General features: G+C 39.0%; 3 protein-coding genes, 1 long non-coding RNA gene and 1 other non-coding gene across 8 annotated transcripts in view; 1 reads left to right on the top strand and 4 right to left on the bottom strand.

Moving 5' to 3' along the window:
• LOC111486090 (trihelix transcription factor ASIL1-like) overlaps positions 1-2,008 on the bottom strand; it is a 4,766-nt gene extending 2,758 nt beyond the window's left edge. For all 4 annotated transcript variants that reach the window (XR_002718804.1, XR_002718805.1, XR_002718806.1 and 1 more), the window contains exon 1: positions 955-2,008. Coding sequence is in view for 1 of the 4 variants with exons in the window: in XM_023133097.1 (XP_022988865.1) it covers positions 955-1,756 (802 nt within the window). In the remaining 3 variants the exon portion in view is untranslated. The remainder of the gene's footprint in view (positions 1-954) is intronic.
• Positions 2,009-3,336: 1,328 nt separating this feature from the next.
• On the bottom strand, positions 3,337-6,840 carry LOC111485965. The gene is made up of 4 exons (XM_023132942.1): positions 6,550-6,840; positions 4,693-5,623; positions 3,710-4,615; positions 3,337-3,634 (listed from the first exon to the last, which is right to left on the bottom strand). The coding sequence occupies exons 2-4, from the start codon at positions 5,611-5,613 to the stop codon at positions 3,605-3,607; spliced, it is 1,857 nt and encodes a 618-aa protein (XP_022988710.1). The 5' UTR covers positions 5,614-5,623; positions 6,550-6,840; the 3' UTR covers positions 3,337-3,604.
• A 1,273-nt stretch (positions 6,841-8,113) lies between these two features.
• On the top strand, positions 8,114-13,689 carry LOC111486220. The gene is made up of 2 exons (XR_002718820.1): positions 8,114-8,437; positions 13,212-13,689. It is a non-coding gene; the product is annotated as an uncharacterized LOC111486220 (long non-coding RNA).
• LOC111486753 lies at positions 12,296-12,431 on the bottom strand. The gene has a single exon (XR_002718934.1). It is a non-coding gene; the product is annotated as a small nucleolar RNA Z247 (small nucleolar RNA).
• A 2,088-nt stretch (positions 13,690-15,777) lies between the features above and the next one.
• On the bottom strand, positions 15,778-18,416 carry LOC111485957 (F-box/LRR-repeat MAX2 homolog A-like). The gene has a single exon (XM_023132935.1). It carries the CDS (start codon positions 18,079-18,081, stop codon positions 15,979-15,981), a length of 2,103 nt encoding a protein of 700 aa, XP_022988703.1. The 5' UTR covers positions 18,082-18,416; the 3' UTR covers positions 15,778-15,978.
• Between the last annotated feature and the right edge of the window lie 3,758 nt (positions 18,417-22,174).

Genomic DNA, 22,174 nt, shown 5'->3' with positions numbered 1-22,174 from the left:
CCCCCCCCCCCCCCCCCCCCCCCTATGCAGCCATGGATTCCCAGCAGCTAAGTTCGCACGACAGCCAAACGGAACGGGAAATAATTGATTTCATGGATACCCCTTGTGATTACTAGAGCAAGGATTGGGATAGGAGAGGAAGTGGGTGCGTTAAAGACACGAAATTCATTTCAACGACTAGGTCATAAGAAGATAACATGAAATAGATTGAACTGGTGCATGTAGGGAGTATCCCTGGGCTTTGGAATCACTCTCTTTAATCCTACTTCCATCCTTTAATTTCAGTTTCATCCTTATGCTAATCTCGAACATAAATCTTTATAGAAGCTTGAGACTCGAACCAGTTGGAAGTATGAGAACCAAAAGGATATAACTGTAAAATTTAAGATAATTTCGGCTGTTCGAGATCCCACGTTGTAGGAGAGAGGAACGAAGCATTCCTTATAAGGGTGTGAAAACCTCCCCCTATCATAAGCGTTTTAAAACCTTGATGGAGAGCCCAAAAAAGACAATATCTACTAGCAGTGGGCTTGGGTTATTACATTACCGCTCTAAAAAGAACAAACTCAACCTACCCTCATAAATTAAACAGCGAGTAATCCAAATTTACAAGCAAGTTATGGCAAATTTAGACATGATTTTTCTCCCAGTAACCAATCATATACGTGAGGCGATTCTCTTAAAGATATAGATTTAAACAACCATTGTTCTGCTAATGCATGCTCTACAAAGCCTAAGGAATAATCTAATCCACCAATTCTTCTTCTACAAGTAATGCGCTAGCAGAAATACGATCCTAATATGCGTCAATTTCTGATGTAAAGCGATCCAGCAAACAAAGAGGATAATCAAACCTAATGGGAAAGCATTGCAACCTGAAGTTCCCTCAATACAGCAAGTAAAGCACGAAGAGATGCAGAAAGTGATCAATGGAGTTAGAAGCTAGGGACTCACCAGCTCCTGAATCTCGCCTGGAGCACTTGATTTTTTGCATCTGAAGGTGCATCTCCATGTGTAGTTGCATTCTCTGGTACTCCAAATCCTTCACGAACTGCATCCGCTGCATCTCCAATTCTACCATGTGCCTCTGTTTTGCAACCTCCACTCTCTCAAATATATCGGCAATCGTCCCTATTGCGTCAGCCAGTTTCCTGTACCCTACGTCTCGGTCCTTGAACCTCGGACTCGAGAGATGATTCTCGGAATCCATACCGTCCTTTCCTTCATCATCTTTCGAGTTTAAATCCTGGCTAAGGTGCGAATTGCAGAAACTCCCGTAGACGTGACTCAAACTACGTTTCTTAGTCCCGGATCGAGGACCAACCGGAATTTTCGGGAACAGCGACATCCCTGGAGTCGTGGCTGTCAAGGCTTTACAGTAAGAAACGGCGGCCGGCGTCGAAGACTTATGGCTGTTGCCTATAAGACTGTTGAGACAAGAGAAGAACGGCCAAGCGCTGACGTACGTTCCACCGGATTCTTGAATTCTCGCCTTCTCGATCTTGTACTTCCTCTTAAGCGTATCGATACGGTTTTTACACTGAATAGCCGTACGAATTGACTTCCTCTCATGATTATGACAGGAGTTGACAGCGTCGGCGACCTCTTGCCAGTGTGTATACCTAAGGCTGCCGCGGTTCAAGTCGAGATGACGTTCACCCCAGGCTTCGACGAGAGTGGAAGTATCGTCCAAAGTCCAACAGTCTTCGCGAACTGGAAACGTGGAAGCCAACGGCGACGGCTGCGACAGAGCCATTGGGAGTAAGGTTGAGTCCAGAGGCAGCGAGTCCGTCGGAAGGAGATGGAAGCGGTTTAGAAATGGGGGTTTGCCGTTGCCGTTGCCGTTGCCGTTGCTGTTGCAGGCTTTGGATGCGGAAAGGAAGGCAGTGCAATGGGGAGAAAGGAAAGCGGCGAGGAGTGAGTGGAATGGAAAGCGGACGTGTCCAAGCAATTCCGGAACTAGGCGGCATTTGGATCCATTGCCGCGATCTTCCGCGTACTTGGTTTGGTTTTTGGGCCTTGTGCGCGCTACGGTGAATATTTGAATTCTATCAAAATTTATTTGTATTTTTATTTAATCAATATTCTCAAAAGTATTATTTATTATATATGGTTCTACTCGATTTTGTGATTTACAAAATTGATAAATAATTTTATTAAATTTTTATTATTAAAAATCAACTTATTACATATTTTAAAGTATATTCATTATATAAAACGACTAAATTTGAATATAAGAACTAAAATGTTATAAATTTACCATGTCTATGACTATAGAGAGAAAATTGTGGTATAATTGTCGCAGTAGTAGTTTTAGGTAATAACGACTTTCTCGTTTGTAGTATGCTTTAGCTCCTCAAACACGTAACATTCAACACTTTCAAATTGTATTCAACGGAAACAAATCAATGAAAATACATTACATTGAAAAGCCAATTGATCTTGCTATTTGATATATCACACGATGGGTTGATGAAGTTAATGTAATATTAACTCAACTAACTAAACACCTATGTTGGACGTTCCCAAACCATGATTCCGAGTTATTTGATAGAACATCAGTCGATTATAGTTCAATCGATAAGATATTGAACTGGTCTTCCATGTTTTCAAATCAATAACAAATCATTAATGTTTTGTATCATAAAATTTGAATCTTTAACTTCTTGAACGATGATATATAGTTTAACTAGTTGAGTTATGCTCAATTTTAGTATTAGAGTTCTAAAGATAATGGATCGATCAGTAATATTAATTTAAATGACATAACATGATATGAAATGAAAATTTTGCACCTCAAACAGTTCAAGCAATATGACTGCAATATGACTACAGGCTCAAGCCCACTGTTAGCAAATATTATCCTCTTTGATCCTTCCCTTTTGAATTTTTACTCAAGGTTTTAGAATTGGATTTTGTTTCGTTTCTTACTCTAACCAGAAAACAAAGCATTCTTTATAAAGGTGTGAAAACCTCTCCCTAACAAATGTGTTTTAAAACAAACTTGAAGGAATGTTAAAAAAAGAAACCCTTCAGATGACAATATCTGCTAGCGGTGAGCTTGGACAACATATTTCTTTCAAACGACTTAAACATTCGACTCTTCTGCTACATTTGATTATCAAAGAAATTCGTAAAATTTCAAATCCTCAATTCAATTCTTTTCATCTAAACCTTTTATGAACAACCGAGGAAGCCATATGGTATCTGTGCAGCATTCGATTCATTTATGAGCCAGCAACCAACTATGGCTTTAAATGAATGATTATGGAGAAACAAGGTTCTTTGAGACAGCATCACATGAACAGTAATAACAAGCGGGTCCACAGATAATAGTTCTTCATAAAACAATTCGTACTATACTACCTTTATTCTCCATGTAAATTATGGATCATCATTGTTTCTTTACAGTAATGAGTAACATTTACAGCATGCAAGAGAGCAAAACAACTTTGCCCAACAGTGAAAATGCCCATTTTACAGTTGTTTTTTTACACTGATCTCAAGCATGAAGATAAAAAAGAACATTGAAATCCACCAAACCCAGTGAAAAGTAAAAGCACTCACAGCCAAGTGAAATTTGGAAAGGAATTCTTCCATTGTTCTAAACTTCAGGTATGGATGACAGCAGATCCTGATGCAAAGAAAATTATGAGCATTATAATTTACAACATGTTTAAAGCATCATTAGGCAGTGTTGCACCATTACCTTTGAAAACTGCAGATGCAGACAGTTGGAATTGGAGCTTTTAACGGTAGACTCCTCGATGGGATCGGGAGATACGGTTGTCGAAACGGGGTTTAGACGCATTGCAAGAGAAGATTGCAAGAACGAAGCGTTTTTCGAAGTTGGCAAAGTACGTTTTAGCCAAGAGTCTGATGGAGATTTTGGTGGAGGTGGAGCGAAAGACAACCGCGATTGTGAGTGACCGGCGTGAGAACCATGTCGATTACCTGTGAGAGATTGATTTTTCGAATCCTTCTTTCCATTAGTAGCATCTTCTGAAGTTCTCAAATCAGGGGAGTACCGAGCAGGGCCATCGAAACTTTCATGAATGTCGGTCCCTATAAGCTTTTTGCTATCGAACTCGTGCTTGTTGCCATATTCTCGACTATTAGAATCACTTTGTTTACTGGGTTTGAAGGGATATTGGTTGTCCAAATCAAACTTCTTGTTGTTAGCCAATTCTGAGCTTGTAAGCTTTGCACTTATCCCTTTCATGTCCAAAGAATTTGAACTTGAATCTGGAGATTTAATCTTATGTACAGAGTCTATGTAGAGAGTTTTCTCGACTGGACTAGACGAACCTGATTCGTCGCTCAGTAATGCTTGAAAGCTATTTAGGCTTCTTCTGCGTGGTTCGTCATATTCCTTTGTCATAGAATCGATAGCTTTCTCAGTGAAACCACGAGAAGGACTTACATTTGTACGAACAACTCGGGACGGTTCATCTGCGTAGTTGGATTCGCCCTCACCCTGCAAATGACTGTATAAAGAAAATATCTTCCCCTTCTGCATATTACTTTTGCTGGATTTTTCTTCTGGCTGCAGCCAAGTTCGAGTTATTCCTTGACCATGACTCAATCGTTTCTCATTTACAGCATCCTTGGAACTCTGGATTTCAAATAATACAGATTCAACAGTTTTAACTTTGACATGGTCACAAGGCAAATAAGAGAAAGAGATGATACCTTGATTGAGCTATTACGAATTCTACGAACCGACGTGGCTTGCATTCTCATTCCCGGTACTGGATTCAAAGGGAAGAACGAGCCCTTTAAGCAAAACCGAGGAAGAAAACCACATCCCCGAGCGGAAGTATATCCCGACTCGTCATCATCATCATCTTCATCTTCACTTTCTTCCATGAATATTTCTTTGACATGTTTTGTCTGCACGTGCAGGTTTGGTCGACTTTGCCTATTCCCATTCGTTATCGTCTTTATTTCACTTGACTGCTCAATGGGAACGGTTAGTTTTCTGTTGGTATGTGGAAATGTTTCTGATGCCATTGCCTTTGCTGCAGGCAGAAATCGGTCCAACATGAAATTCCAAGCATGTGGATCCATGGAGGAGGCCGCTGGAGGTTGAATTTCTAAACCATCCAATCCACTTACTCCACCAAAACTACAATTCAAGAAGAAGGATTCTGATCGATAAAATCGATCGTTTGCATCCCTGTAAACCTCGTCTTCTTCGTCGTCATCATCATTTCTCGACTTACAACTGGCCATCTCTTCAACTGTTTCTCTGTCATTTTTATCTAATGAATCATCTATAGGAGTAGGAACTTCTTGGTTTACTTTACGGGTTCTTCCGGGTGGGAGTTTCGGAACAAGCGGAGGCCGTTTCGAAATCTGAGTTGTTGTAGTGCCTTCATCCTTGGGTTTACCTGGAGTTTGCTCCCACACAAAAGGAACAGTTCCAGGGTTCCTCACTGGACCAGATTTCAATTCTGATTTATATACAGGAAGAGGAGGAATTTTGGGTTCAGGTCTGATTTTTTCATGAGTTTCTGGTGGTGTTCCTGTAGATGTAAAACGCCTCACAGAGAGAAGAGGTTGATCAAAATCCAGTTGTTTCTCTTCCATCAAGTTCCTTAATGAAACCATGTGGTAGTTCCTGTGCAAGACCTCGATTATATTAAAACACAACACAGAGTAACAAAGCTCGGTTGGTGCAAAAAAAAAACAACCTCAGCTAAGATCTGTAACGACCCAAGTTAACCGCTAGCAGATATTGTCCTCTTTAGGATTTCCTTTCGAGTTTCCTCTCAAAGTTTTTAAAACGCGCTAGAGAGTAGTTTCCACACCCTTATAAAGAATGTTTCGTTCCCCTTTCCAACTTATATGAGATCTCGTAATCCACCCCGTTGGGTGGGGAACCAACGTCCTCGCTGACACACTTTTCAATGTCGGGCTTTGATACCATTTGTAACGGCTCAAAGAGGACAGTTCCCCTCTCCAACCGATATGAGATTTCACAATTCACCCCTTGGGTGGGGGCCCAATATCCTCGGCGGCACACCGCCCGGTGTCTGACTCTGATACCATTAGTAACGGTACAAAGAGGACAATATCTCCTAGCAATGGATTTGGGCAGTTACAAGATCTTTATCTAATCTACTGACTAATACATGACAAGAAATTAAGATTTTGCTTAAGCTCAATAATCAAAGGAAAACAAATAGAAACAGAGGTTTTGAAGGATTCTAAAAGAAATTTAACAGGATATTTGGAGTTCGCATGATGCACTTTTCATCACTAATTCGAAGCCCACAGGAAATCCACTTCGAATGAACTTGGAACTCACCGAATCATTTCATCAAACAACTTATATTCATTCTCAAAGCATCCTTCAATCAGCCCTCACAATAACTTAACGATCAAATCAACACTCATCCAGAATATGAGATTTCGAAGCAATAATCAGATAAACAACTTGAATTAGCTAATTCATCCAGATTGCAGAAGAACAGTAACATCAAACATAAAACTCAGATAAACAATTTGATTTTAAGAAGCTATGCAGTAGCAAAACAAACTAACCGCAATCACAGATGAAGGTAGAGAAGCCTTTTTTATGTTCGCACCGACTCAAAAACGAGTTCGATCTACTGCTTGCAGACAGCGAGCAAATACAAGCTGTATTTGCAAAAGAAACGAAGCGACAGAGAGAGAGAGAGAGAGAGAGAGAGAGTGCTTTTATCCAAGAATCTGTTCCCAACCATGCATGAAAAATTTAAAAATCAAAGAGAAAATAATAAAGAGAAAGGGACAGGTTAGAGAGAGAAGGTGAATTAGTGCGTGGGTCAGTGTGGAACTTGCGGGGGACGGCCATGGCAGACTTGAGTTTACCTGTATTTAATGGAAGACGACAAATTGTTCGTAAAGATGAATATATAGGTTTTGTTTGGGGAAATTTTTTTTGTATATACTCCTTTTTAAATAAAATTTAATTATCGTGGGTTCGATTCGAAATTAAATCCGATTTGACTGTATAATTAATTGGAATTTAAATGGTATTTTGGTTTTAAAATGTTTGTATTTTATTATGTCTCAAATTTATAAAATATTTTGTGATATAAATGCGTACGATATATTTTAAAAATTATTTAAAGATATTTCAATTCATTCGAGAAAAAATGGAGTTTCATGTTATAAATTTTGAGTAGATTGTCATTTAGAATAATTTAGAGTTATAGTATTTCATTAATATATTTTATAACTTTTTATTTATTACAATTACATTGTTAATTATGTCATTAAGTGTGAATGTTACTATTCTTATAAAGACTTTAATAGTTTCATTTTGAGCTCTATAAAGCCATATATGTCATATTTGTAAATAGAATTGGAAAATACAGTAGAATAAGCATTTGTGCTATTCTTTAGCCAATGACTAAGTTTTTTTGCAATTATATGTTGTTTAAGTTACCTGTAAAATCATTTGAGCTCAACATTATCAAATCTTGGTTGTGAAGTGATTTGAATCTCAATTAAGTGTTTTTGTCTTGAGATATTTAATCAACAATAATCATTTAAGTTAGATATAATCGATCTTATTTGTGAAGTGATTCAAATCTCAAACAATGTTCTTGCCTTGAGCGATCAACAAGTAATCCGAATCTTACATCGTTTGCATTGATTTCCACATATCACTTTGTTTTTGTTTTTTTTTTTTTCTAAAATAATTCTATTTTTTTAATTGATTTCTAAAATTTTATAATTTTAAAATTAATGAAGGTTTCAAATATAATTTTGAATATTTATAAGTTAAATTAATATAAAAAAATATTCATCAACTTTACAATTTGTCTAAAAAAAATCTTTGAATTTTATAAGAAAAATTTCACATTAATTTGTATGGAGGAATAATTTGCATCGAGGAGTAGAATTTGTAGTCAGACGAAGAAGTAGAATAAATATTTTTCAATAAAAAGTATTTTTAAATACTTTTAAAAATTTAAGGGTTTTTTTTTTTTTTTTTTTTTTTTTTTTTTTGTGTCCAAAACGATATTTTTTTAATGTTTTTTTAGCAGAAAAAAAAAGAAAAAGAGAAAAAGAAAAAGCGCGAAGCCAAAAAATGAAAAACGATTTTAGTTCAGCGCGGGGGAAGTTATCGCACCCAAATGGGCTACTACTGTTCGTCCTCTTGGAGGTGTGGCATTCCGCGCAGAACTGCAATCTCTGTCTCTCTGCGAGTAAAACGCATTGCCGTAGGCGTCGATCAGCTAATTCGTCATCGTTAAATTGCAGGAAGCCCGAGCGATGAGAGCGATGATCGAGGATGCGGATGCGCGAGGTTTAATGCTTATTCAATCCACTATTTGCTCCGAGGAGAGGATTCCGGTTCAGAAGAATTGACACATTGATGCCTGGTTGACGGTGAACGGCGGCAAACTTCGGAATCGGCACTTCTCAGAAATTTATGGAGGTATGAGTTTGAAATTTGTTAGTTCGAAGAGTCAAATAGTCTTGTTTAATATTGTTTAGCGTTCGAGAATTGACGGCGATGCCAGTTAGCCATATGGGAAATTGAGAAGTTTCTATCAAGTTTATGCAAAACTGTGCCTCACACTATTGAGGACATATTCTATTTATATTGGCAAAAGATTAACTAATAGATCCGATTTCATAGGAAACTAACGAAGTAAGCCTATTCTTATGGCATGACTAACTTCAAGCTATTCTAATGGATTGACCAATTCTAACAGTCCCCTTCAATCCCAACAAGTCTTGTACATGTTGAGATTGTTACAATGTGTAGTAAAAGGAGTTTTAGACAGTGGTTTTGTCAGGATATCAGCTACTTGATCACTTGATGAAATGAACCGAACTTCCATTGCTTTACGTGCTACTTGTTCTCGAACAAAATGAAAATCAACTTCAATATGTTTCGTTCTAGCATGAAATACTGGATTTGAAGTTAAATATGTAGCTCCGAGGTTGTCACACCAGAGGCGAGGAGCCTTTGATTGATACACGCCCAGTTCCTTCAGTAATGACTTGATCCAAATCATTTCTGCAGTAAGATTCGCAATGGCCTTGTATTCTGCTTCGGTGCTTGATCTTGACACTGTAGCCTGTTTTCTGGAACTCCATGAGATTAGATTTGCTCCAAGAAATACAGCAAAGCCGCTAGTTGAACGTCGATCATCGGGACAACCAGCCCAATCAGCATCAGAAAACCCCGACAACATCATGGTTGATTTCTGAATTTTCACTCCTAATGCTAGTGTGCCTTTAACATAACGAAGAATTCTCTTCACAGCACCCCAATGAGCATCAGTAGGTGTATGAAGATATTGACACACTTTATTGACAGCAAATGCCAAATCAGGCCTAGTCATTGTCAAATATTGTAGTGCTCCCACTGTACTTCTGTATTTGAATTGTTCTTCAGCTGATAAGGGTATTCCTTGTTCTCTGAATAATTTTTCAGCAGAACCCATTGGTGTAGACATAGGTTTGCATTTTTCCATGTTTACTCTTTTCAACAAATCTAAAGCATATCGTCTCTGTGACAGTATGATACCATCTCGTGTTTTCTTGACTTCAATACCCAGAAAATACTCAAGATCACCCAAATCTTTTACTGCAAAATCTATTTTCAATTTTTGAATCAACCTTTCGGTTGCTTGATCAGAGGAGCTCACAATAATTATATCATCAACATAGATGAGCATATAGATAGTTATCTCTCTGTTTTTGAGAATAAAAAGAGATGAATCAGCTACTGAAGCCTTGAAGCCTAACTCAATAAGTTTTCCAGTCAACCTTGAATGCCAAGCTTTTGGGGCTTGTTTCAGGCCATAAAGGGCTTTCTTGAGCTTGCATATGTAATTCTTTGGTTTGGCTGAGTCTTGAAATCCTGGTGGTTGTCGCATGTACACTTCCTCTTTCAGAATTCCATGCAAAAATGCATTTTGGATATCAACTTGTCTCATATTCCAGCCCTTGGTTACTGCTAGCGAAAGAATGACCCTGATTGTTGACGGTTTGATCACAGGGCTAAAAGTATCAGTGTAATCAACACCAAATCTTTGCTTGAATCCTTTGGCAACTAATCTTGCTTTTAATCTTTCAACTGACCCATCTGCTTTTCTTTTCACTTTATACACCCATTTACTATCAATGAGATTTATTCCAGGTTTGGGTGGAACTAGATCCCAAGTGGCATTTCGTTTTAGCGCTGAGAGCTCATCATTCATTGCTTCTCTCCATCTTGGATGTTGCATGGCTTCCTGCAGGTTTCGAGGTTCAGTAGCAGTCTCTATGATCGGAGTTGTGATAGTTACAGCGCTTGCGAATTTTCTTGAGGTTTCTGAATATCTGATAGTTCCATCAGTGAATTGTTTAGCTTGTACAATGTTATTTCTCAACCTTGTTCGCATTGGATGTTGACTAGCTGCTTCAGTTGGTTGATCAGACACATGTTCATGAGTTTGGTTTTGAGCATTGATCGAACTGCTCTCAGCTTCATATTCTGCAATTTCCTCTGAACTTCTTGTATTATCTGCAGAAGATAAGCTGACACCAGACAAGTTGTCACTAGCAATATTATCAGTTTGACCATCATTCATATGGGAATTACTAACAACTGGTTCAATATCTGTAAGAGCATTTTCAGTGTAAAAACTAGCAAGTTTGGCTAAGGCTGGAAGTAGAACAGGATGATGTGGATTTGTGGTTTTGTTTGGTGGCTTAGATTCTTCAAAAGGAAAAATATTTTCATCGAAAACCACGTCTCTAGAGATGTAAATACGTCCTGTACTTCTATTTAAGCATTTATATCCCTTATGAGAAGAACTATAACCCAAGAATATACATCTAGTAGTTCTGAAACTCAGTTTCTTGTTGTTGTAAGGCCTTAAATTAGGCCAGCAAGCACAGCCAAACACCCTAAGCATGGAGTAGTCTGGACTTTTACCAAACAATTTATGAAGTGGTGTGTCTTGTTGTATGGTTCGGCTGGGCATTCTATTTATAAGAAAGCAAGCTGTGTTGAAAGCTTCATCCCAGTAGGATAGAGGCATGTTGGCTTGAGCGAGTAAAGCAAGGCCAGTTTCTACAATGTGTCTGTGTTTTCTTTCGACTAACCCATTCTGCTGGTGTGTGTGAGGACAGGAGATATGATGTTCAATGCCTGTGGATTTGAAATAATTGTGTAACCGATGGTATTCACCCCCCCAATCTGATTGGACGGAGCGAATTTTGGTATTTAGCATAGTTTCAACATGTTTTTGAAATTGAAGGAACACAGACTCAACATCAGATTTGCATCTCAGAAAGTAGATCCAAACATAACGACTAAAATCATCAACAAAGGAAACATAATATTTGGAATTATTTACTGACGCAATGGATGGACCCCATACATCAGTGTGAATTAATTGAAGGGGTGCTGTAGATACATGCTGAGAAGAACCAAATGGCAATTGATGTGCTTTCCCTAATTGACAAGCATTACAAATTGAGGAAGAGGGAATATTAGTATCTATAGCTAAATTATTATCTTGTAGAATTCTAATGGTAATTGGAGATGCAGGGTGCCCTAGCCTTCTGTGCCATTGTTCTTTCGAAAGTTTGGCTGTCAGCAAGGCTTGACTGAAATTATGCGGTAGAACGTATAGGCCATTCTTACATCTACCGTGGAGCAAGAGTTTCTTCGTGACTCGGTCTTTAACCAAAAAATAGTTTGGGTGAAATTCTACAACAGCATTATTATCAGATGCTAGTCTTTGTACTGAAATTAGGTGCTTATTGATTTTAGGAGCATATAGGATATGTTTCAGAACAAGAGATGAACCAGAAATTAATGAATTCCCAATATGAGAGATAGACAAACCTGCGCCATTTGCAACCTGAATTTGGTCGGTGCCAGTGTAGCGTTCTCTGGTGGTAAGCCTCTCTAGGTCATTGGTGATATGATCTGTGGCTCCAGTGTCAACATACCAGTTTGTGTCACTAGTGTATCCACTTGTTGCCAAAGCTGCTTGTTTGAGATTATTTTCGGCTTGATATGCCTGATCAAATCTGTGCCAGCATTGCAAAGCATCGTGATTGGGCTTACCACAAATCTGACAGACAATGCCTGAGCTGCTTTGTGTCTTTGATGGTTGACGTCCAGGATTGTTCACAGTACGCCTTGATTGTCCATGACCACTATTTAACTGACGACTACGACCGCGACTACCTCGACCTCCATTGGCACCTCCACGAATGGATATCCTATTGACATTGTTAGCAGATGAAAGTTGCTCAAATGTACCCTTACGCAAGTGCCGCATCTCATAGCTCAGCATGTGAGCATACACGTCGCTGACAGTGTATACATCTGTTCTGGTTGTAATGCTTGTGACTAGAGGATCATAATCTGGACCAAGTCCTTGCAGCATGTAGGCGATGAGTTCTTCATCCTCTATTCGCTTGCCAATGGCAGCAAGTGTATCACCAAGATGTTTTACTTTACGAAAGTAGTCAGCAATTGTCATGTCCTTTTTCTGGATAGTAGAGAGTTCCATACGGATCTGCATTGCTCTTGCTCGAGATGTGGAAGCAAATTGTCGCTCCAGCGTAATCCAGGCTTCTCGTGCAGTGGTGATTCCAACCATCGTGCTGAGAACCTCCTCAGTGACTGATGAGTTGATGAGGCTGAGTACCAGCTGGTCCTGGGGGTACCAGACTGTGAACTCAGGGTTGATGATAATTTTGCGATTCCCTGTTTCTTCACTTGGTTCAACGGCGATCGTCTGGCTTGGTGCAGGCATGGATCCATCCACAAAACCAACAAGGTTTTGGCTACGCAAGTAGGGAAGGATTTGGGTAGACCACAGTGGATAATTTTCTTGTGTAAGCTTAACACTGATCACCTGACTGATCGACGGAGAAGACATTGTGTTGATTGGGATTGACATGTTTAACAGCAGAGGCTATGGATCTCGTGGATCTTATTTGTGCTCTGATACCATATCAAGTTTATGCAAAACTGTGCCTCACACTATTGAGGACATATTCTATTTATATTGGCAAAAGATTAACTAATAGATCCGATTTCATAGGAAACTAACGAAGTAAGCCTATTCTTATGGCATGACTAACTTCAAGCTATTCTAATGGATTGACCAATTCTAACAGTTTCAACTAAATGTTATGAGATTGAAATTTATTGATGTTCATATTTTTTGTTTGAACATTGGCGGCTGTAGCTGTTTCTTACTGCATCATTACCCTTGAAATCCAAAAAGGGGAGGAATAACCGGTCCATTATACTCATACTCTCCCTGGACCAAGAAATCTGTGGTTAGTTGAAGTTTTGTCTAAATGAAGCTTATGTCACTAACCATTTGAAATTATCTATATGCTTGGAACTCTGATCTTTTATTGGTTGTTCCTGTCATGGGATTATATTCTTGAACTTCCCCGCTTAAACAACTTGAGATCCCAAGTCGGTTAGAGAGGGGAATGAAACATTCCTTATAAAGATGTAAAAACTTCTCTCTAGCAGACGCGTTTTAAAACTGTGAGATTGATGACGATACGAAACGGGCTAAAGTGGACAATATCTGCTGGCGGTAGGTTTAGGTTGTTACAAATGGTACTCGAGTCAAACACCGAACGGTGTGCAAGCGAGGACGTTGGGCTCCCAAGAGAGTGGATTGTGAGACCCCACATCGGTTGAAGAGGGGAATGACGCAATCCTTATAAGGATGTGGAACTCTCCCTAATAGGCACGTTTTAAAACCTAAGGCTGATGACGATACATAACTGATTAACTGGCCAAAACGGACAATATCTCCTAACGGTAGGTTTTAGCTGTTACAAATGGTATCAGAGTCAGACACCGAACGGTGAGCAAGGTCGCTAGCTCCCAGGAGGTGGATGGTAAGATCTCATATTAGTTGGAGAGGGGAATGAAACATTCCTTATAAGAATGTGGAAATCTCTCCTTAACAGATGCGTTTTAAAACTGTAAGGCTGACGACAATACGTAACGGGCCAACGCGAACAATGTTTGTTAGAAGTGGGCTTGGGTTTTTACAAATGGTATCAGAGTTAGACATCGAGCGGTGTGCTAGCGAGAACGTTGGGCCTCCAAGGGGGTGGATTGTGTGATTCTACATTGGTTGGAAACGGGAACAAAAACTTTCTTTATGAGGATGTGAAAATCCCTCTCTAAAAACGCAATTTAAAATCGTTAGACTGACAACTATACATAACGAACCAAAATAGACACTATTTGCTAGGAGTAGGTTTGATTTGGTTGTTACAACACCTCACTTGATTACTCTAAAGGTGAGATTCGAGAGGAGAAGTCTGTACTGTCATTCGTTTGAGGTAGTCAAAACCTTTATGAATAAATGTGTATTCTGTTTACCTTGAACTACAACTTGGAATCAGTTCTTCCTTGGGGAATGTCTCATGAGTTTCGCAATACCCATCTGTTTAGAGGTATGTCATCTGTCTAGAAACTCTCGACGTTTTTCATTCTGCATCTTCACTTTTCCAATCCGTGTACTTTTCTGATTTGGTGCTTCATGGCTGCTGTTTCTTGTTTTATTCAATATATTTCATGTAGAGGTGTTCGATGAAGGGTTATCCTGCAAATTCTAAAGGATGAACTTAACAAGAAAATGAGTTCTTAGATCCTAGGTCGGTGGGAGAAGGGAACAAAACATTCTTTGTAAAGGTGTGGAAATCTCTCCTTAAGAGACACGTTTTAAAATTATGGCTGACGGCGATATGTAACGAGCCAAAACGGATAATATTTGCTAGCGGTGGGCTTGGACGGTTACAAATGGTATAAGAACTAGGCACCGTGCAGTGTGTAAACCAGAACACTGGGGCCTAAAGGGAGGTGAATTGTGAGATCTCACATTAGTTGGAGAGAGGAACAAAGTATTTATTATAAGAGTATGAAAACTTCTCCCTAGTAGACACGTTTCAAAACCGTGAGTCTGACGACGATACGTAACGGACCAAAGTGGACAATATCTGCTAGCAGTGAGCTTGAGCTGTTACAGAAAGAGTGGTGGAGAGTCATCTGTTCAAATCCGTTCGAACTCCCAAAGGGATTAAATCAGTATCTGGGGATATTCAAGTGGCTACAAAGATAGCAAGTTTGCATTTGAATGTTCATCCAATGATCCTAGTTCTCTGTCTAGGCAAGTTAGTTTGTTGATAACGAAGGATTCTAGGTTGACTCAACCTTAAAAGGTGGTCAGGTTTATACAATGAAACCATGATTAATGTTGCCATATGGGACATGAAATCTTCCGTCTGACTTTACATCTAAAGCTCATCTAGCTAAAAACTCGTCCTTTAATCTATAGAACTAGAACAACCTCATAAATTCCTGAAGGTGATAGATAATCTCATTTTTTTTTTTCAGAGACTTATAGATTAAATTAGTTAAGCTGCACCAATTTGTTTCTTTCTTAATCTATTGTATCTATCCTATCCTTACTCAAGGGTAGAAAGTTAAAAAGTCCACATTATCGGAATAATTCATTATTCGGTTATGGTGGTCGGACTCTATTATGGATTTTTGACCAAATTTTCTTTAGAGCCATCTTATTTCTTCCTTCTCAGAGCTCGGATAATGGAAGAAGGAATCGAGAATAAAGTATCAGCAACAACAGGTTTTATTATGGGACAATTCATGATGTTCATATCGATCTATTATGTGCCTTTGAGTAGACCTCATACTAGCTCTGTCGTATCTTTTGGAACAATCACAAAAAAACTTTTTGATTATGAATTTACTACCAGAAAGACTAAAGAGTTTGTTATTCCTCGAACATCTGCATTGGAACAAAGTTTAATGGGTTCCTCAAATGACAGAGAGTGATAAATCTCTAAGTGAAAATGATACAGCTAATCTCAAAGTAAGCAGTGATGTATCTTGATTCCTAAAACAAGGACTAGCCATACGATTGCTTTCTAACTAGAACAAGCACTGGCCACGTGCTGATGTCAATCAGGGATTAGGCGGCTGTTAAGTGCAGCTTCAAAGCGACTGCAAGACCTAGCTCTCATCTCTGTACTCATATCATTCTCCGGTGCTGGGTAGTAATCCAACCTTAGTTGTACATCTCGTAGATACGGAATATTAAGCAGAAAATTCATGAAGTGTTCATAAGCTGTTCCGTGTATAAATAGCTTCCTCAGAGTGAGGCACTCTGCTAATAGCCCTGCAGCTGGATGAGATAGGCTCCTCTGGTTGAAACTCCTGTCCTGTGGTGGCCAATAATCAAGCTCTGTAAGTCCTAGGCTACCTATACCATTTAGAAAGAACCTCTCCCACAAGGTGAGATCCATCTGGCCTGATGGGCAGGTTAGCGCATAGCCTATTGTGTCACTACAATCCAACTTCATCTTCGTTAGCTGAGGATATTGTCCAAGGATGTTTAACCCAAATGTATCCATTGGTTTGTGCCGTCCCCGACAGTCCCCTTCCACTTTGATATGAATCTCTTGCAGAACTGGGCAGTCATCTAAACCAGCTGACTGCAATGGACTCAGGAAATCACCCACTCCAATCCAAAGAGACAGATACTCCAAACGATCCCATCTCTTCCATAATTCACTACCATTGCTCTCCATGGAGAAGGAACAATCAGGGTCAGTGGAGTGCTTGGATCTCTTCCTCTTCCTTGAATATCCGCCATTGTTTTCCCCCTCAAAGAGACTATCAGTGGAACAACTGGTAAGTTCATCAACTTCGTCGAGGTTGAAGTTCCCAAGTTCACAATCTTCCCCAGAGCCTTCCCATACACAATCGACATGAACACGACGAATCCGATCTTGAATTGGCTCTAGAGCTCGCAAAGAAGCTCTGGTATGAAGATTATCACAGCAAGAAATTTTGACGTCCACGAGAGTTCTCTTGAGCAAACTCACCATTGTCCTCAAACCCTTCATTGTAATTTTCTTACATCCCTCCACTTCGAACTTGGATAACCTCACACATCCCCTACCAATTTCTATCAAACCCATATCAGTTAAATCCGCACAATTCTTGATCGACAGCGATTCAAGCCCTAGACAAAGTGCAATCCCATCGAGCCGTGAACCCACCGCCATGCAGATTCCATGAAACTGCCCAAGCTTAAGACTCCTCAATTTCCGGCATCTAGTGTTCAGAACCTCTAGTGCCGGTCCGCTATCCCGGACATTCTTAGCAACATCCAGAAGCAAGTCCTCTAGCAATGGCAACCCGGAGAATAGCTCAATTAGAGCAGCTGTGCTAATTCTTGCGTCTTCTGGCGTGAAACCATCGGCGGAGGGGTCTCCTCGGACACTCGCCATTGTCGAAGTATCCGCAAGGTGAAGAAGGCTAAGTCTTGGACAATTAGTAGCTATTGCGGACAGAGTTTCATCTCCTACAAACCCAAAATACCTGGGATCAAACGTGCACGCCATGAGAAGCTGGCTGAGGTTGGGGCAAGCCTCGGTAATGGTTAGTATATCCGTCGATTTGAAACCATCAGTGAACGACGTTGTCATCAAATTTAGCTTCGAAATTGATTTAGCTGTCAGGGGATTGGCTAGAAGAACCGGCGGAATGTCCTCAATCCAGTAGTAGAATTCCGATAGGTCCAGTGTGGATAGAGATCGACAATGTTCGAAAATAGGGGCAAGGTCCTCCCCAGGGACGGATTGCGGCCGTTGATGCCACCGAACCAGCTTAACATGGCGCAATCCTGGCCATTGACGGGCGAGAATCTGAAGGGTAGTTGAGGATCGCACATAGACGGTGAGAGACGTGACTAATGGAAAGAGGCCGCGGAAGCGGTGAGCGAGAAGATGGGGATCAGGCAACGAGCAGAGGAACACGTGTCCCCACGGCGAGACAAGCGAGAGGTCCAGGTGGGTTACAGATCTGAAGCACGTCGGGATCCCGTAGAGGTCTTCAGCGTTCCCCCTCAGCGAGAGAGAAAAGCGCGTGGCCCTGTCTAAAGACAAGAATTTCCGGCATACAAGAGACAGCGAGTTCCTCGTCCGGGTGTCGGAGACCATCGCCAGTATGTTCGACAGGAGAACGTCCGGCAAGTCATTTATCGAAGTCCCGGCCATTTGAGTCGACGGCCTTTCCCGGTCGTGTGCTCGTTTATCAAAGCATCCCTCTTTGATTGCTTGACTTTCTTCTTTCCTGGCGATTTTCCGCGCCTTCTCCTTCTTTTCTTTTCTCAGCTTCGTTTGGTTTGGGAGGGAGAGATACAGTTATCGAAACTGGTGGATTTGTCTTGCAAGGGAGAGCCACGTGAATACGATGTATCTGGATCAGGGAGTGGCTCTTCACGATCTTCCCTGGCGCGTGCGTTAACTAAGGAGGGTAAATTCGTCCAATTGGACATTTTATCTTGTGTGACTCCCCCTGTATCCGGATATGGATGAGACCTCCCTGTCACCAACTCTCCCGAATCTTGACCTTCAAGCTTTGCAAGGAGATAATTGTTTAAACTTTTATTTTATTTTATTTTGAAAAATTCATTTCTTGTTTAGGCACTTCACATCCCATAGAATTTTTGGACAAATGACATCTCCGGAGGAATCACGACTCTTCATTGTGGTATGATATTGTCCACTTTGAACATAAGTCCTTGTAGCTTTGCTTTGGGCTTCCCTAAAATACCTCGTACCAACATCTCACATTTCCTAAGAAGGTAAAAAAACTTTTGGATATAGCCTTAAAGCATCATACTCTTAAGAATGCAAAAGCTCTACTTTAGAAAAACTTTATTATGACTTTTTTTTTTGAAATATGTTAAAAAGAAAGAAATTAGAGAATATTTGTAGAAAAGACGGTCCTACACAATATTTTTCGACAATTTTGTTTATCGAGCTATGTAAACTCTTGGTTTTCGTTTCCCTTGTGATGGACCGGAAAGAGAGGATACATGTCAAGTATCCGCTTGGAGTCATGTCTTCTTAGGGCTATTTTGAATTTCTAATATTTTTATTTTTTTATAACTATACCTCTCTCATTCAAATGGTCTCTTATAATATATATATATATATATATATATATATATATATATATATATATATATATCATTTTAATGATGAAATTGGAATTAAATAGTTAGATTGTCTTGAAGAGTAATCTGTTAGACTTGAAAGCAGATCTTTTTTTGGTCCATTTTGAATTATGCCTGCTGCCGTCAACTCCCCATCAACTGTAACTTAAATTCCACCACTCACAGTCAGGATCGCCTGTTTTTGTTAGTGCCTAAACATACATACCTTTTGGGGGAAAAGTCATTCTTTGGAGAAAAACTTTACTTGAAAACCTTTTGTATTGCACTTTCAATTTCTCATTTATTGAATCCTACAGTTACTTCCAATCACTACTTTTGAATTTGATACCTTTTTTCCATTCCTTTTTACTGCTTGATTTCCTTTGGGGCTCATTTGCAGAATTATGATGATTGCAAGTTTGCTATTGCCTTATGGGATTTGGATTGTTCACCTTGCCATTGCCCAGTTGCATGGAGAAGGCAACAGACAGCAAGCATCCAATACAGAAATAGCAAGTGCTTCTACCCGGTAACGTTTACTTTTCGCATGTAAATGAGGAAACTATTGAAGATTGTTGGGAGAGGAGTCCCACATCGACTAAGTAAGGGGTAAGGAGTTGATCATGAATTTATAGGTAAGAATACATCTTCATTGATATGAGATATTTTTGGAAAACCAAAAACAACGTTACGAAAGCTTATGTCCAAAATGGACAATATCATACCATTGTGGAGAGTCGTGATTTTTAACATGGTATCATATCCTTAACTTAACAATGTTAATAGAATTCTCAAATATCGAACAAAAAAAAATTGTGAACCTCGAAGGTATAGTCAAAAGTAACTCAAGTGTCGAACAAATGGTGTATTTTGTTCGAGCGCTCCAGAGAAGGAGTCGAGCCTCGATTATGGAGAGACTATCCGAGGGTTCCATAAGCCTTAGGAGAGCCTCTATGGTGTATTTTGTTCAAGAGAAAGATTGTTGGGAGAGGACATATTAACTAATTAAGGGGTTGATTATGAGTTTATAAGTAACGATTACATCTCCATTGGTAGGCCTCTTAGGAAAATTAAAAAAAAAAAACCATGAGAATTTATGCTTAAAGTAGCCAATATCATACCATTATAGAGGGAAATAATATCCCTTAGTTATAAACTCATGATCTTCCACTAAATTAACCAATATGGGACTCACTCCCAATAATCCATTAGTCTCTCCTTAATCGAGGCTCGACTCCTTTCTCTAGAGCCCTCGAACAAAGTACACCATTTATTCGACACTTTAGTCACTTTTGACTACTCCTTCGAGGCTCGTAATTCTTTGATCGATATTTGAGGATTCTATTGACATGGCTATAACTTTGATACCATGTTAGAAATCACGACTCTCCATAATGGTATGATATTGTCCACTTTGAACATAAGTTCTCAAAGCTCTTCTCAAAAGGTCTCATGTCAATGGAGATAGTATTTCTTACTTATAAATCTATGATCTTCCACTAAATTAACCAAATCAACGTGGGACTTAGTCCCAATAATCTTTGACACAAATGGAGAGTCACCTACCAGGGTAAGTTCTTTTGTTTTCTAATTATTATTGTTTGTAAATTTGTATATCTTCTTATTTTTATCCGTTTCCCATCCATTTACAGCCATTTTATTACTGCCACTTGAAGTTGCTAGCAAATAGGGACCCTTATTTCAAAGATGGTGTTCCTGTACCCCTAAATTCTGGTAGTCTAAAAATAGATTGAATGAAAATTTGAAGTATCTAGTGTTGGATATTTATTTAGCTTGATGTGTACGTTGATAAATATCTAGGGTCAATTCCAAATATACTCATAACTCTGAACCTTTGTTCTAAATAAATTCATCAGTTTCTCCTGTATTATTTGTATTTAATTTTTTTTATTTTTTGAAATAAAAAAATTCCCTTATTCAGTTGCCAACGAATTCAAAAGTTTTAAATACATATATGATAGATGGAAGTGGTGAAATTTGGATCCATAATGTTTTTCTTCGTCTCTTTGCCCATGATGGTTGCAATCAAATCATTCTTACATAATTTTGATTGATTTATCTCTCAATTTATCACATCTCTATTCATCCCTCTCTCCTCCCCTTTTCAGACCATCTATCTTCCACTTGGCCTCATTGTACTCAAAGAAAGAAACGACCTGTTACAGCCCAAGTCTACTATTAGCAGGTGTTGTCCTCTTTAAACTTTCCTTATTTGATTTCCCCTCAAAATTTTAAAATGCATTTTATAGAGAAAGATTTTCAAATCCTTATAAGGAAGGCTTCGTTCCCCTATCCAACAAAATCAAGTCGCCTATATGCTTGTTTGTTTAGCACAAAATTATTATTAGTAGGACAAAATAATCATCGATTGACCTTGGCCTAATCCCTATGTTGGAGTTGTTACTTGGATGCGCATTTTGTTTTATGTACGGACATATATGTTTGATGGAATTTATAGGATTAACATGATGGGCTAAAAAGGTATTTTTTTTTTTTTGCCCGCAATATTTTGCTTTAGGCCTAGGAGGAGCAGAGCATCTAAAGTTCTCTTTATAAAGTATAAAGCATCTTAAACAGGTCATAATGAATTCTATACTCATCCATAACAAGGAAAAGTTATTTGAATGATTGGCTTTTAGTGTAGGCTAAATTTGGACGGTCATTCGAATAAATCTCATGTTGGGTGGTCATTGCTGGATTCTTATCACTATTATTTTATGTTATCCAATTGTTAATATGTGGTATATGTGTGTGATTTGTGGGCATCCCTCATTGCTTTGGAAATTGACTACTTAAGTTGATTTTGTGCTCTTTCTTATAAAGCTGTGGGCCTTCCATATCTATTTTATGCTGCTGAATTAAAAAATGATATGGTTTTGCTTCTTTTTCCATATTTATTATATTTATTGAAACTTACTTTTTTTTTTTGTTGGTGTGTTTATCCTCGACGTTTTCGGTAGTGTTTGGGTAAATTTAATTATTTGTGAGTTGCAATGAGATCGATATAGAAAGTGGGAACTAGATTTTTCTTAGTCTTCTTTTTGAATATGTTTGGTGAGAATAGGGTAGGACACGTTTACACACATACACACGAGATCGTGTCACTGATGTAACAAACGTGATAGGTG

Source organism: Cucurbita maxima, unplaced genomic scaffold, assembly GCF_002738345.1.
Source record: "Cucurbita maxima cultivar Rimu unplaced genomic scaffold, Cmax_1.0 Cma_Scf00011, whole genome shotgun sequence".
Taxonomy (NCBI): domain Eukaryota; kingdom Viridiplantae; phylum Streptophyta; class Magnoliopsida; order Cucurbitales; family Cucurbitaceae; genus Cucurbita; species Cucurbita maxima.
Note: the sequence above shows the minus strand (reverse complement) of the source record. Positions and strands in the feature narration are given on the sequence as shown.